Source organism: Humulus lupulus, chromosome 5 (assembly GCF_963169125.1).
Source record: "Humulus lupulus chromosome 5, drHumLupu1.1, whole genome shotgun sequence".
Lineage (NCBI taxonomy): Eukaryota > Viridiplantae > Streptophyta > Magnoliopsida > Rosales > Cannabaceae > Humulus > Humulus lupulus.
This window is the reverse complement of record NC_084797.1, coordinates 62,802,690-62,815,743: the sequence shown is the minus strand read 5'-3', so window position 1 is coordinate 62,815,743 and position 13,054 is coordinate 62,802,690. Positions and strand designations below refer to the sequence as shown.

General features: G+C 35.9%; 1 protein-coding gene across 1 annotated transcript; it reads right to left on the bottom strand.

The window, feature by feature from the left end:
• Nucleotides 1-680: 680 nt before the first annotated feature.
• On the bottom strand, nucleotides 681-2,421 carry LOC133779177 (anthranilate phosphoribosyltransferase, chloroplastic-like). The gene is made up of 4 exons (XM_062219169.1): nucleotides 2,298-2,421; nucleotides 2,109-2,221; nucleotides 1,759-1,947; nucleotides 681-903 (listed from the first exon to the last, which is right to left on the bottom strand). The coding sequence occupies exons 1-4, from the start codon at nucleotides 2,419-2,421 to the stop codon at nucleotides 829-831; spliced, it is 501 nt and encodes a 166-aa protein (XP_062075153.1). The 3' UTR covers nucleotides 681-828.
• Between the last annotated feature and the right edge of the window lie 10,633 nt (nucleotides 2,422-13,054).

Genomic DNA, 13,054 nt, shown 5'->3' with positions numbered 1-13,054 from the left:
CTTTGTCGCAATTTCAAAGCTCAAAGTAGTTACAATCCAAAAAATAATTTACAAGACCACCTCGACACTGCACCAAATTCAAAATATTTTTCCCAAAAAAAAAAATCAAAAGAGGGTATTGATAATTGATGCATATTTAAACTACTCTCCGCCTAACCCTACAACATTTGAGGAATAGCTATGTAGATGTTCAAGAAAACTCGAATCTCAAACTTTATGAGAGCAAACCACATGTCTGACAATTTGAACTACCCGAGAATCGATGATATATACATATAATGAGCTTTTGAAATATTGAATGTTCAGCTCTGTACCTGTAGCTTCTGCTAGTTTTGATAGGGTGCTGAAAGAGGTTGGATTTGGGCACCCTGGCTTAGATAATATTGCAGCAGTGACTGATTTAAAGAGACTGACAATTGGACTATCTCCACCATCTTGAGAATGTAATACTTGCCCATCTGCACTGGGAAGTAAACCCAACCAAGGGGTTGTTTGCATGAAGTGCCAGGTATCTACTTCTCTCTGTTCAGCATGTGAGATGGCAACAATAAGATTCAAACCCCATTGGACACATCTATCCACTGATCGACCATCTTGATAGCTTTGCCTGATTGTTGAGTCTCGCGAGCCAGAGCGATCCCTTCAGCCAAACAGTTCACATTTCCACTAACCAAGAGCATTGCTGCTGCATTTAAGATCTGATCCAATGTTTTTGGCATGAATTATGTTCTCAAAAAAACTTAAGGCACTAGTGCTTTGTCATAAGAATTAAGGAGATACTTACAAATGCATCTGCAATTGAACTTTTCTCCCCTGACAATACACCCTTTAGTGCCCCAGCATTATACTCTGGGCCTCCACCTCGCAAGTCATCCAGGGTACACCGAGGAATCCCAAAGTCCACTGCATAATCAACAATTTTTTAGCAGATTGAAGTGGCAATATAACATCTGAAATTTCATCTCGGTAGCCTAAATGGCATATTTCCTTGAACGGAAAATAAAACAAAATTAAAAACTAGCGACAAGTTTCTCACATTGATCAAATGAGAATTTATCAATCTTTTCTGGTGTAACATCAAGGATTAGCCCAGGTCCTGTGTCAAATGAGTTATTAGTAGTTTTGAAGATTATGTACGCTGAAACTTGTATATAAAAAAATTAGCTTATGGAAGTCAAAACTTTCCAACTACTAGACGCATTACCAAGGGGGCTCATCTCATCCAAGCCCTTTGAGTGAACAACTAATGCTCGTTTCATGCCAAATTGCTACAATGCTTTAGCCATGTTCAAAACCTATTCAATGAACCACATAAACATGAAACAAGGTATTAAAAGATTATGCTTGTCAAAAAGTTGTTTAATGTGAATTACATGCAAACCATAGTAATATAGAATTTATAAGCCATTCAATCTATTTGCATTAAAGGATAGACATTATAAAATAAAATAAACACCTTGTTTTCATTAGTTAAACTAGTTCCACGCAGCTAGATGGGTCCTTATGATTTACACTAAAATTACAAAAGACTGAACTAGATGATAGAGAGTATCACAAGTCACAAATGAAAAAGGCATTCAGATCTTTATTGTTTGTTCCTATGTGAACTTTATCTTTTTTGTTTTACAAACGGTTCCATCATCATTTATGTAAAAGCCTTAGATATGCTAGTCACCATGAATATCATATGTAGACCACAATTCAACAAAACATGTAGAAGTAAAGTTTAAAATTATAAAAATCTGACAAAAAACTTACCAAATCTTCTGCATAGACACCCACAACAGCATATGGTACTCTTGCTGGGTTTAACATAGGGCCCAATATATTAAATACAGTTTTTACTTTCAGCTTTTTCCTGATTGAGCAGACAAGCTTCATTGCTGGATGATATGTTGGAGCCATCATAAATCCAATGCCTGCTTCTTTCACACAGCTTGAAACTCCCTGTTATCAGAAGATAAATTTACCATATGATAATTAGTTCAGTTACACTCTTACAAAATGAGAAGCTACTGCTGACAAAGACATTAACAAATTTGAAATTGGTTTAGCATCTTATTAATCTACCAGCTTATTCATCTCAAACAGAAATTTACAGTACCAACCTCAGGTTCCAGGTCGATAACTATCCCCAACTCTTCTAATACATCGGCACTTCCACATGCCAAAGAACTTGAACGAATTCCTTGCTTAAAGGGAAAAAGAATCAAGTTTAGCTCTAACATTTTACAATATGGGATCACATTCATGTCAAGTAATCAATAAAATTGATGCCACCTTTGCAATTTTGGAACCACAAGCTGTAGCAAGTATTGAAGCTCCTGTCGAAATGTTAACTGTGTTTGCTCCATCACCACCTGTTCCAACAATGGCCACTGCATCAAGTAAGCCCTTTACTTCTAAACTATGCTTGATCATCGCCCTCGCAAGCCCCACAATCTATTTAACCACTAAAATCCATAAGTCATTTCTTTACTTATTTCCTTGAAACATACCCCCAAAAATTCTTAAGTAGAGAACCTACAGCCTATCAAAATTTCTTAGAAAATAAACAATTGCATTGATAACAGTTCTTTCTATCCAAACAGCATGGTAATAAGACTTTCAACAGTCTAAAATCCTGGTGGACATACTAAGTTATCTAGTATAAATAAATTCACATTGATATGAATAAAGGAACCTTACTTCCTTTAAAGTCTCTCCTTTGGCTCTCAGTAACACCAGAAAAGCACTAATCAAAGCCTCATCGGCACCATTCAGCAAAAAATCTAGTGACGCTTCAGCCTCAAGCTGAATATAATGAAAAAACATGGAGATGGCTTCCCATTAGATTCTATCACTTTTATAATAAATAATTATGTTATATATATATATGAGAGGAAGAGAATTTAATTTTAAAAGTAAATATGCAATACATAGCATCTAAATAAAAAACCTATCATAAATATGCACCTACAAAAAAAAAAGGTTTATTTTTAAAAGTAAACATGCAATACATAGCATCTAAACGAGCCTAATCTCATTATTAGCAAGTTAAAATAAGAACTACCATTGTCAGGACTTAAAATTCTTGACTCTAGATAGTAAGACTAGAAAGGAATTGACTTTGCAAAGAAGTGAACTGGTCTACATTTTTTACCCACTTCGCTTGTGGCTAGGCCGATTGGTTCATCAAACCAATTCTTATAAACATTGACTTATTTGTACCTAAAAAGCAAAGAAATTCTATCATCCAGCAACAAATACTATCTAGAAAAACTGAAAGCAATAGTTTACACCAAGTACAAATCTTTCACCTCCAAATATATGGGGCCTATTTGTCATTGCATCGCAGACCTCTATTTGATATCACTTCAAAATTATCCTCACTAGTAGGTGCTTCTAACCCATAAATGGTAGCCAATTCAATCAGGGAGACTTCTCTTCTTCTTAATATTTTTTCTTTCTAATGTAGCATAAATAAGAGTACACCATAGAGGATAACAAAATCACAAGACCAATGGAAATGTATTTTACCGAATGTTGCTTTCTCTTGGCAAGAATTTGCACCAGATTGTATAATTTTTGAAGAACTACCTCATTAACTCATCCACAACAACATCTTCTAACTGTGATGGAAAATATCATAAAGTCAAATTTATATAAGAGGATTAGTTAAAGCCAAAGCTTTACAACCTTAATTAAGCCAAAACCAAAGCTGCTAAACCTTCCATGGGAAAGGAAGAATAAAAAAAAAGGAAAGAAGAATATGTAGAGAACAAGCATGAGTTAAGTTTTTTTTTGTTTGACCAGAGGAAAACTAGATAATGGAAAATTATAAATTTGTCGCTTAAAAATTTCAAGACTGCCATTTGTATTCACTTAGTTCACTTTAGCGCTTTTTCTAATATTTATTATAATAATTTTTCTATAGTATTATAATGATGTATTATGTAAATAGGTGTTTGGTGTAGTGATACAAAACCTCTTCCCCTCAGAAAAATAAATAATCACAACAACAACAATGCAGCAATGATTTATTTGCGGAATTTTGGACTTATAAATCATAATTAAAAACTTATGATTACCCTATTCTCCCCACCATGAACAAGTAGATGCCACAATAACAAGAAGCATCTCAGAACTAAAAATAAAATGAAAAACATGAAGCATCGCAGAACTAAAAATAAAATGAAAAACATGAAGCATTGAGGACACATCTCTTGCAAAGTACTGATTTAAAGAAAGGAGAACTAACCAACATGTAGATGTTGATTCAAGATAAGAGGCCCCACAAATTGAGAAAGATCATTTCCAATCTACAAGTTATAAAGTTAACAAAAAAATAGAATATTAGAAAACATGATGCTTAAACTTTAGCAACACAGACACCATTACAAAGTACTCAATCATCAAGACACAAAATAAAAATGAAACAAAAACAAATGGTGTCATCGTACCCTTTTTTATTTATTAAAAGAAAAACACCCTGTCAATAATGAATGAGCTTAATACACTATGCAAAATTCACATCGCATTCCTACCTTTGAGAGGCTCACACACTGGTGACCATAGATTTAAAAATTTCATATCACAAGACAAGTAAATGTGTTTTGAAATATGAGCCTAATTGTAAATGCATAAATCATATTTTGAAGGCTACATAATCAAAATTTAATATTATTATTTACCTTTTATCATACTTTTTTTTTACAAAGGTCACATGGCCTTTTATTATACTGTAAGTATGACAAAAATATAGGCCCATCTTTCCATTGCTAGTTTGAATATTAGCTTTCTCTCCATCAATGTTTGAAACTTGTCCATCAACCCAGACTAATTCTGGATCTTAAACCCAAATATGAGAACCAACAATTATATTAATCGGCAAGCCCTGCAGTAGGAAAAAGTTCAAATATAATTTTACAGTGAACTAAAGAATATAATTAAATATCCTTATTGATTTATTAGTACTGATGTTCTTGTAATTGAGAACATAAAACTTAAATTTTTATTTTATTTTATTTTATAAATTTCCACTACAAGAATTTTTGATATATGAGTCGTTTTAATACATGCATGCACCATATGCCCATGAGAGAAAATAAAGTGTATCAACTAAATGAAAATGTATATTCATGAAAATAGTCTCAATAAAACAAATGAAAGTCTCAACATAGATTTTCATATTTGAAAACAGAACCATTTGAAAAAGTTCACAACGTCCATCAACATGAATAATAATAATATAGCTAATTATAATGTATAAAGATATAGAAGCTTGAATTGTTACCACTGTTGGGGTTTAATGCCCTAATTAAAACCCAAATTCTTTGTAATCTCATTTTATTATCAATAAAAGAATAGAAATCATTTTTTGACTTGGTCAATCACTTTGCTCACATGTTTTATTTTCATGATTATTTGTTTAATATAAACTTCTATTAAATCCCAAGCATATAGCTAATCTTATTTATAGTGACGTAATCACAGTGGAATATAAATATGATTATATGTTCAAAATAAGTTAGTCCTAAGATTAGTCAGTGCACCAGATTTACACTGACTTGTCAATCTACGATATGATCTACTTACACATTACAATGTTATGTTCTTTCCAGAACATTAGTAAAGTAAATAAGACCGGATGTATTTGTTACATCGGACAGGATCGATATTGACAGTTGATAAGATAAGTAAACATACCGTTATTATCTATTCTAGTCATATCATATAGTTGACCATAGGTCAATTCAATCTCAATTATGAGTGGTTAGTATCCTAACTGATTGTATTATTTGAGTTCTTTGACTTGTTCGTTACCAGCTTAACCTACGGACTAGCCCATACTTACATCTTGGGAACTCGGTAGTATAATTAAGTGGGAGTGTTAATCATAGATATGAACATCTATAGCTTCTGATGAAGAAGTGAAACGATGGTTTCCTTTTAGTTTGGTTCAAGGTGTTAAATGATAGAGATCTCATTTCAGTAATTAAATTAGTTTACTTAAATATCATTTACAAGGAACTAAGTGTTTTAAGGATAAAATATAATGAGGGGTAAAACAGTATTTTAGTCCTATCTCATTGTAGACCGTCTATAGAGGATTGAGTGAAAATTATGGTTGTAACAATGGATAATTAATAGCGTATCTATATTCGTTATAGAGCGTTATATGAATTCAAGAGTGCAATTCCAAGTCTATAGTGGAATCACGTGGAATTAATAAGTTAGTAAATTTATTTGTTAGATTTATGATAACTTATTGGAGCTTGATTTCATAGGCCCATGGTCCCCATTGTACCTTGGATACAATCATCTAGATAGTCTCAATTAATTGATTTAATCATTAATTAGAATTATCAAAGTTGACCAGGTCAATTTTGGATAGTTTCACAGAGTTGTGTAATTTTGAGAAGAAAAGAAAAATTATGGCAGATTTATTAATTAAGATAAATTGGTATCTAAATTAATAAATAAATTTAAATCAAGGTTCAAATTATAAATAATTAATTTGATAAAGGATTTAAATAATTATTTAATTAATTAAATCAATAGAAAATAATACAGGCCTTGATTTTAAGTCTAATGGGCTTATAATCAAATGGGAAATTTCACGGGCCTATGGCCCATGATAATTTCGAACTAGGGCTTCAAAATTGTTATTATTTTATTGATTTTTTAATTAAATAAAATGGCCTTATTGAGTCTATAAAAGGGGTGCTTAGAGAGAAGTCAAAAGATAAGTTTGATAAGTCACAAGTCAGATTTTCTGATAGTTTTAGATTCTCTCTAAACACAAGTCCTTTTCTAAGCCTCTTTGTTATTTTCTCTTCTTCTCTCTATATCTATCTCATGTGTTGAGAATTGCCCACACTAGTCTAGGTGGTTCTAAGGATACACTGGAAGATTGTGAAGAAAATAGAAGATCGGTTCAGTTTCTTGATAATACTCTGCGACAGAGAGGATACAAGAGTTAGAGAAACTAAAGGAAGGACTCTGTAATTCCGCTACGTATACTGTAAGTATTCCATTATTTGTTTCTCTTGAATTCAATTTTAGAAACATGTTTTAGGCTATCTCGTATTAATTTGTTTAATATTAGATATACATGAAAATAAATAAAGATCCTGTATAAGCTAATCCAACAACCACATGAGATGCTAAATTCAACAAATTTCAATAACACATTTTGCTAAATTATAAAAAATTAGAATGAAGTCAATTGTGAGAGTAGAGTACCATTTCGAGACTCAAGGAAGCCAAAATCAAACAAATGATCTCTACAGATTGAAACCCATTAATTTCCTCTGACGATTTTGATTGAAAAGGAAATCAGGGAAGAAAATGAAACCCCATAAATTGATGCGTTTACGTTGTCCATTTGGAAACCCTGGTAGAGATGGAATTGGAAGTCCTTGAAAGCCCTCTAATTTCATCATTCTTGTGGCTCTCTCACTCTTCATGCCTAGGCTTGTGGAATCTAGGCCCTCGCTTGGTGCACACTCAGAGCTCTACAGCGGAACGAGTGCAGAATCGCGCCTGGTGGTGGCCCACGAATGGAAGTCGAACTAGGTCGAAGGTACATAGAGGTGGGCTCGCACCTGGGGTCACTTGGTTGGGGGGTTGGGTTCACGGGTGACTGATATTTGGAGCTTGGCTCGAAGAAAAAGGGTTGTGAGGATGGTGGTTAGGTGGTCGGAGCTGAGGATGATGGTGGTTACGGGAGTGGTGGCTAGGGCGAAGGGAAGAGAAAGAGACGAGAAGGAGAATGAGAAAAAAGGTATCGGGGGGCAGGCTGGTTTTTTTTTATATTTTATTTCTATTACTTTACCACTTTTTACACAGTATATATAATAATACATTTTCAAAAGACTTATAATTATGTGTTGTGGAAAGTAGCTTTTGGTGTAGTGTTGATGTATATGATATGATGAATATCTGGATGTCAGGTCATTGGTTTATTGACTGTTATCCTTGATTAAGTGAATGCTATGGCTTACTGGATAATTGATTAATATCCTGTAAATCACTTGGTTATACTTTGTTAACTTTTTGGTTATCGATATTGATTGTGCTATGATGTTATAGTTTTCTTGCTGGGTCTTGGCTCACAGGTGCTACGTGGTGAAGGTAATGGCAAGGGTAAGATGAATCGACCATGGGTTGGAGAGCTCTGGGGGCGAGATGTACGTTGTTAGCTGCTCGGCCGCCATGGTCAAGGGATTGTACAGGGACGGAAACCTGAAATGTGTATTTTTCCATTAGAGTGGCTTTGATTATTTATAACATTTGAAAATCTTGTAAATATATCATTTAAACCCTGTTTTGGGATCCCATGTACCAAACATTTATTTTAATGGAAATTATTCGTTTATAACCAAAATCTTTTAAACCTAATATGTTTTTGTCTTTAGATTCACATTTTACTCAAATGACTTGGTTAGCAAGTCTTGCACTATTTTAAATACACAGTGTAATGGTCTTGGTTATCTAGGGCGTTACAACTTGGTATTAGAGTGGTCTAGGTTTAAGGGTTCTTGAAGATAGGTTGGACATGTACACTCGCCGCTAAAGACATGCTCGACTCAAGTTTTTGTAATTGAGTATATGAGATCATATGCTTAAGTTCTTGATTGAAATATGAATGTATTATATTGTATGATTATAGGGAGCATGAGATTCGAATAGGGCCTGACCCTTGACTATTGTGTGATAAGATTGAGGCATGATGATCAGCATTGCTATTGCATGTGAATGGATATTTGGATAATGGTTTGTATATTGATTATACGTGGTGAATTGTCTAAATTGAACTTATATGCTGTACCTGTTTATTGGTATGTAGAAAGCATGGTAAAGTGTGAATGTACCTGTTAGCTAAATGCATGGGATTGTGGATTAATGTTTATTTTGCTTTAGGTGTGCATGATTATTATGGTTATTCGGACCTGGTCGTGGATTGGCTTGGAGTGTGAACCTCAAGGCTGAGGGGTTTAGTCAGTAAAGGTGGATGAATTCAAGTTGTTTGCACCCATAATGGTTAAATGGACTTGGTGTTGTTATAAAGGGGGTTGCAGATGATAGTTAGGGTTAGAAACCTCCATCTGCCCCTGAAAGTCGCAGAAGATGTTCGCTGGTATGTGAGTAAGCTGAGGGGTCTAATGGCATAGACTAGATGGAAGAATAGCAGACTTTTCTGGGGAAAGAGCTGCTTTGTATGTCTTGACAGTGGGGTTATTAGTGTTGGTTTAATATGAGGATATAGACAGATAAGAGTACTATATGGAAGGCTTAAAAGGCATCATCCTCTGTTTTTGAGGAAAGTTCAGATTTGCTTAAGAATTGGTCAGTGGATGGGAAAAGCTAATTTCGTCCTTGGTTCTATGAAAGTGAAAGGTCATGACTAAGGAGTTGCGCTAAGTATTTGTGGCAGAATGATGCTCGGAAATGGTACTCAGATCGAGATATTGGCATGATGGGCTGAGAAGAACTCAGATGGTGATTTGATAAAAGAGGTTATGAAGATATAGTTTGAATTACGGGGATTAATAGGTTTATAAGCCTAATTTAGAATGGTAAGGTAAAGACAATGTATGTCAATGAGTTTTGTGAGTTGGATAATCCATTTTGGAAATTTATATAGGAGGATGTAGTTGGAAATGATGACCTATTTAGGGATTAAACTCTGGAAGTTCCAGAGCGTCAAGGCCATTCCAGTGTATGAGATCTTCATCTGTATTTAGGCAGCAGGGAGGGCCATGTTATTTGAGATATGTGGAGTGAGGTATAGAGCGTGAATGCCGTAGGGCAAGAGATGCAAATGACAATATTTCCATTGGTGGAATTTAGTAAGGACAGATTCTCGGTAATCGAAGCAGAAAACCCCAGACAGTTCTATGGCCCCTAGTTTCGGCAGAAGGGGTCTAGTTTTCAAGATAGTCGTCAGGGTAGTGAGGTTATTTAGTATGCACCAGAGGCAGGAGACGCCACCTGAGAAGACGCCAGGTGCAGGCACCACTTCTACATGGAATGATTCGATATGTTAGGGTGGATTACCCGGGATTATAGAATGGAAGACTGGAATGCCTTGTTACATTCAAAGCCCGAGGCTAGTTCCTCGAAGATGACCATAGAGTATACGCCTCAAGGATAGTATACGAGGGATTTGAGATATTAGTACTTGTTGAGGAGGAATTAGAAACTTCTAGAAGAAGAATTGGAATACAAGTAATTAAGAGATTCGTAGTGAGAGTAATAGAGCTTGTCATATGGGAGCCTTGACATGAGTTAGAGTGAGAGTTAATTTGTTAAGAGATAACCATGGATTGTAGGGGTTATCACCTGGAGTATTTTAATTGGACTGAATGGAAGCTAAGTTGATCAGTTTGAATCAAATGGGTATGCAAGGAGTGATTGGGTACGCTTCAGAACTGAGCTACGAATAGGTTCGGTATCAGGGACATTACGGAAGATGGTAATGGTTTGACAGAAAGAATTACTGGTGCAGTTGAAGAAGTTCTGACTTCGAGGTGGATCAGACGGAGCGTCGTACCGTGGGAATCGTTGACATCTTCTGTTAAGGATGAAGAGTTTAAATGCCCGACTACAAGACATGACAATGTCTCCAGGAATTGATCTTCGATCTGGTTATTGCCAGCTGAGGATCAAGGAAAGAGACATTATAGGAATTACTACTTGTACCAGGTAGGGTGTGATGGATTAGTAACAAAAAGGTTCTTAGCTGATTTAAGCTTCAACAACGCAGGTAAGTTCTACAAGGGGAAAACATAGGAATAGTGTGAATAAGTCACCTTCAGGTTTATTGGCGATATGTTGGATTACTCTTCAGTTGGAAGTGGAATGCGAACGACTACTATGCTGATGATGTTAATACTAAAGAATCAGGGTCACAGGTAAGTCTCCAGGAAGTGTCAGTTTCGATCTCGCCAGGGGTATTCAAGATAATGCTACAAGAAGAGAAGGGGTCAGGTATAAAGAGATTTGATCTGAAGCCACGGAGAAGCTACTGAAGAACGTCTGAAGGATAGGGAGCACAACGAGGCCAGTAAACACATCATCTACTACATAAGTATCTTCGAAGGCAGCCACACCAAAGATTAGAATGACAGTAAACTTAAAGTTAGACTGAATGGATAGTGTCGAATCAGATATTCAGAAGACAGAGTAAAGATTGATTAGCACTTGGTGATGTAGGAATATACGTGTTATGGATTAATATGGAAGGGTAACATGAAGGACCTAATTTTGATAAGACATGAAACTATGTGTGGTACATCACAGGCTGAGACGCGCCCAGGCACAGACTAACAAGAGGATTGTTCGAGCCTCGCAGTAGGTGAACGTGGCTGATATACGTGGAATGTAAAGTTGGCGGTGAATGCATAGAGTAGGGTATTTGAGCATTTGGTCATTTGTAAGGAAGATAACCTTGAGACCAAGATTTAGTGAAACATAATGGATGGATGGTTGATCTTAGAAATCCTCGACTGTACGTGGAGGAGATTTAATTGGAGACAGACCTCTTACTTGGAAGATGTGTGTCAGTTAAGTAGCATGCCACGGACTACAGCAGAATGAACAAGGTAACGATTGAGATTGGTATAGCTTCAGTGAGTGGTGATGAACATATATACATCCCTTTGGAAGAACCCTATTAGTGATAATTTTGTGGGGACGGGGAAGAACCCTATTAGTGTAATAAGAGTTAAGGTACAAGGATTGGATGAGTGGTCCGATTGGAATTTGGCATGGAGATGAGAATTCTAAATGGATATCATGTATATTGTACCGGGAGGTTTAAGTGGGTGACAAAATTTAATATGCTTGAATATTGGAAGGTAAAGTGACATGGTGGTGGATAATAGGAATGGATCACATCAAATTATAAGTAAGGTGATTAGACAAGGAAGGTTATAATTCAGCAGAATGAGTTAATGTAGTTTGGTTCATGTGAACTGGTAATGGGGTAAAGCATTGATAATGCTAAGTTGAAACCCTATAGTTTTCCAAGTGTTGGAAAGAAACTATAGAACGAAGAGAATAGAGTGGGAACCTGGAGTTACTGGTTGATTGCAGATGGAATGGCAATCTAAAGACTTAACGTTTATTTTAAGAGATTATGCATTGAATGTACAGATATTTGAGATATTAAGGAAATTATAATCCTTGATGAAATAGTCACTGTGATGAATGCTACAATACAACTAAGGTGACACAACATAGGACATGGTAAGTGTTGACGGTGAGAACTTGTCAACAAAGTTAAGTTAGAGAAATTGAAATATAGAGCTTATCAAATGAAAAAACTCAAAGATCTAATCATAAAATCAAAGAATAGTTGCAGAAAGAAAATGGTGAAATGAACTTGTATTTTTCATGGTGTAGTGCTACAGTATTTTTTTTTTTTCAATCCCTTTCCATGTGGAAGTAGGGTTCCTTTTTTAGTGGGCTCTAATGGCCCCTAGTACATTGTGGTCCATGGGACCAGACGGTACCCAAGTATGATGTCAGGTGAGTGGTCTTAGGGGTAGTGGTGTTGGCTCCAGTACATGGTCAGGTCCTCTGGGGATGGCTCCACCACATATTTAGTACAAGTGTCACAGGAGTGGAGGTGGTGCTACCACTCCTCGTACTATCCCTTACCACCATCACTTGTCAGGTACAGATGTTAGGTCTGTACATTGATCCTTGCAAGCATGTATGTACCTATATAGAGGTACCTTATTCGTACTTCTTGTCTCTGGTGGGCTACTTTGATGAATGACATACTTGGTTGGCCCTCTCTTGTGATGTAGGAAGGTTCTGGTGCTGTGTGCACCCGTGAGGTGAGAGGCACCATATACACCTGCGAGGCATCACGGGAGCGAGGCGTTATATGCACCTGCAAGGCACCATGTGCATTCATGAGGTGCAAGGTGCAATGGGCACGCGAGGCGCCCTGTAACGATCTCAAATTCGCTAATGAGGCTTAAGGGCCTTGATTAGTGTGCTGGGAGGGCATTATTGGGTTAAATGTGATTTGAATGATTTTATTGAATTAAATGCA

Bases quoted from the DNA above. Each gene is read 5' to 3' on its own strand.
- LOC133779177 (XM_062219169.1), bottom strand. From the start codon at position 2,421: ATGATCAAGCATAGTTTAGAAGTAAAGGGCTTACTTGATGCAGTGGCC. The intron at 2,222-2,297 runs GTTCCAAAATTG...GTAAAATGTTAG, and splicing joins AATACTTGCTACAGCTTGTG to AGCTAAACTTGATTCTTTTT. The intron at 904-1,758 runs GTAAGTTTTTTG...TTGATTATGCAG, and splicing joins GTGTCTATGCAGAAGATTTG to TGGACTTTGGGATTCCTCGG.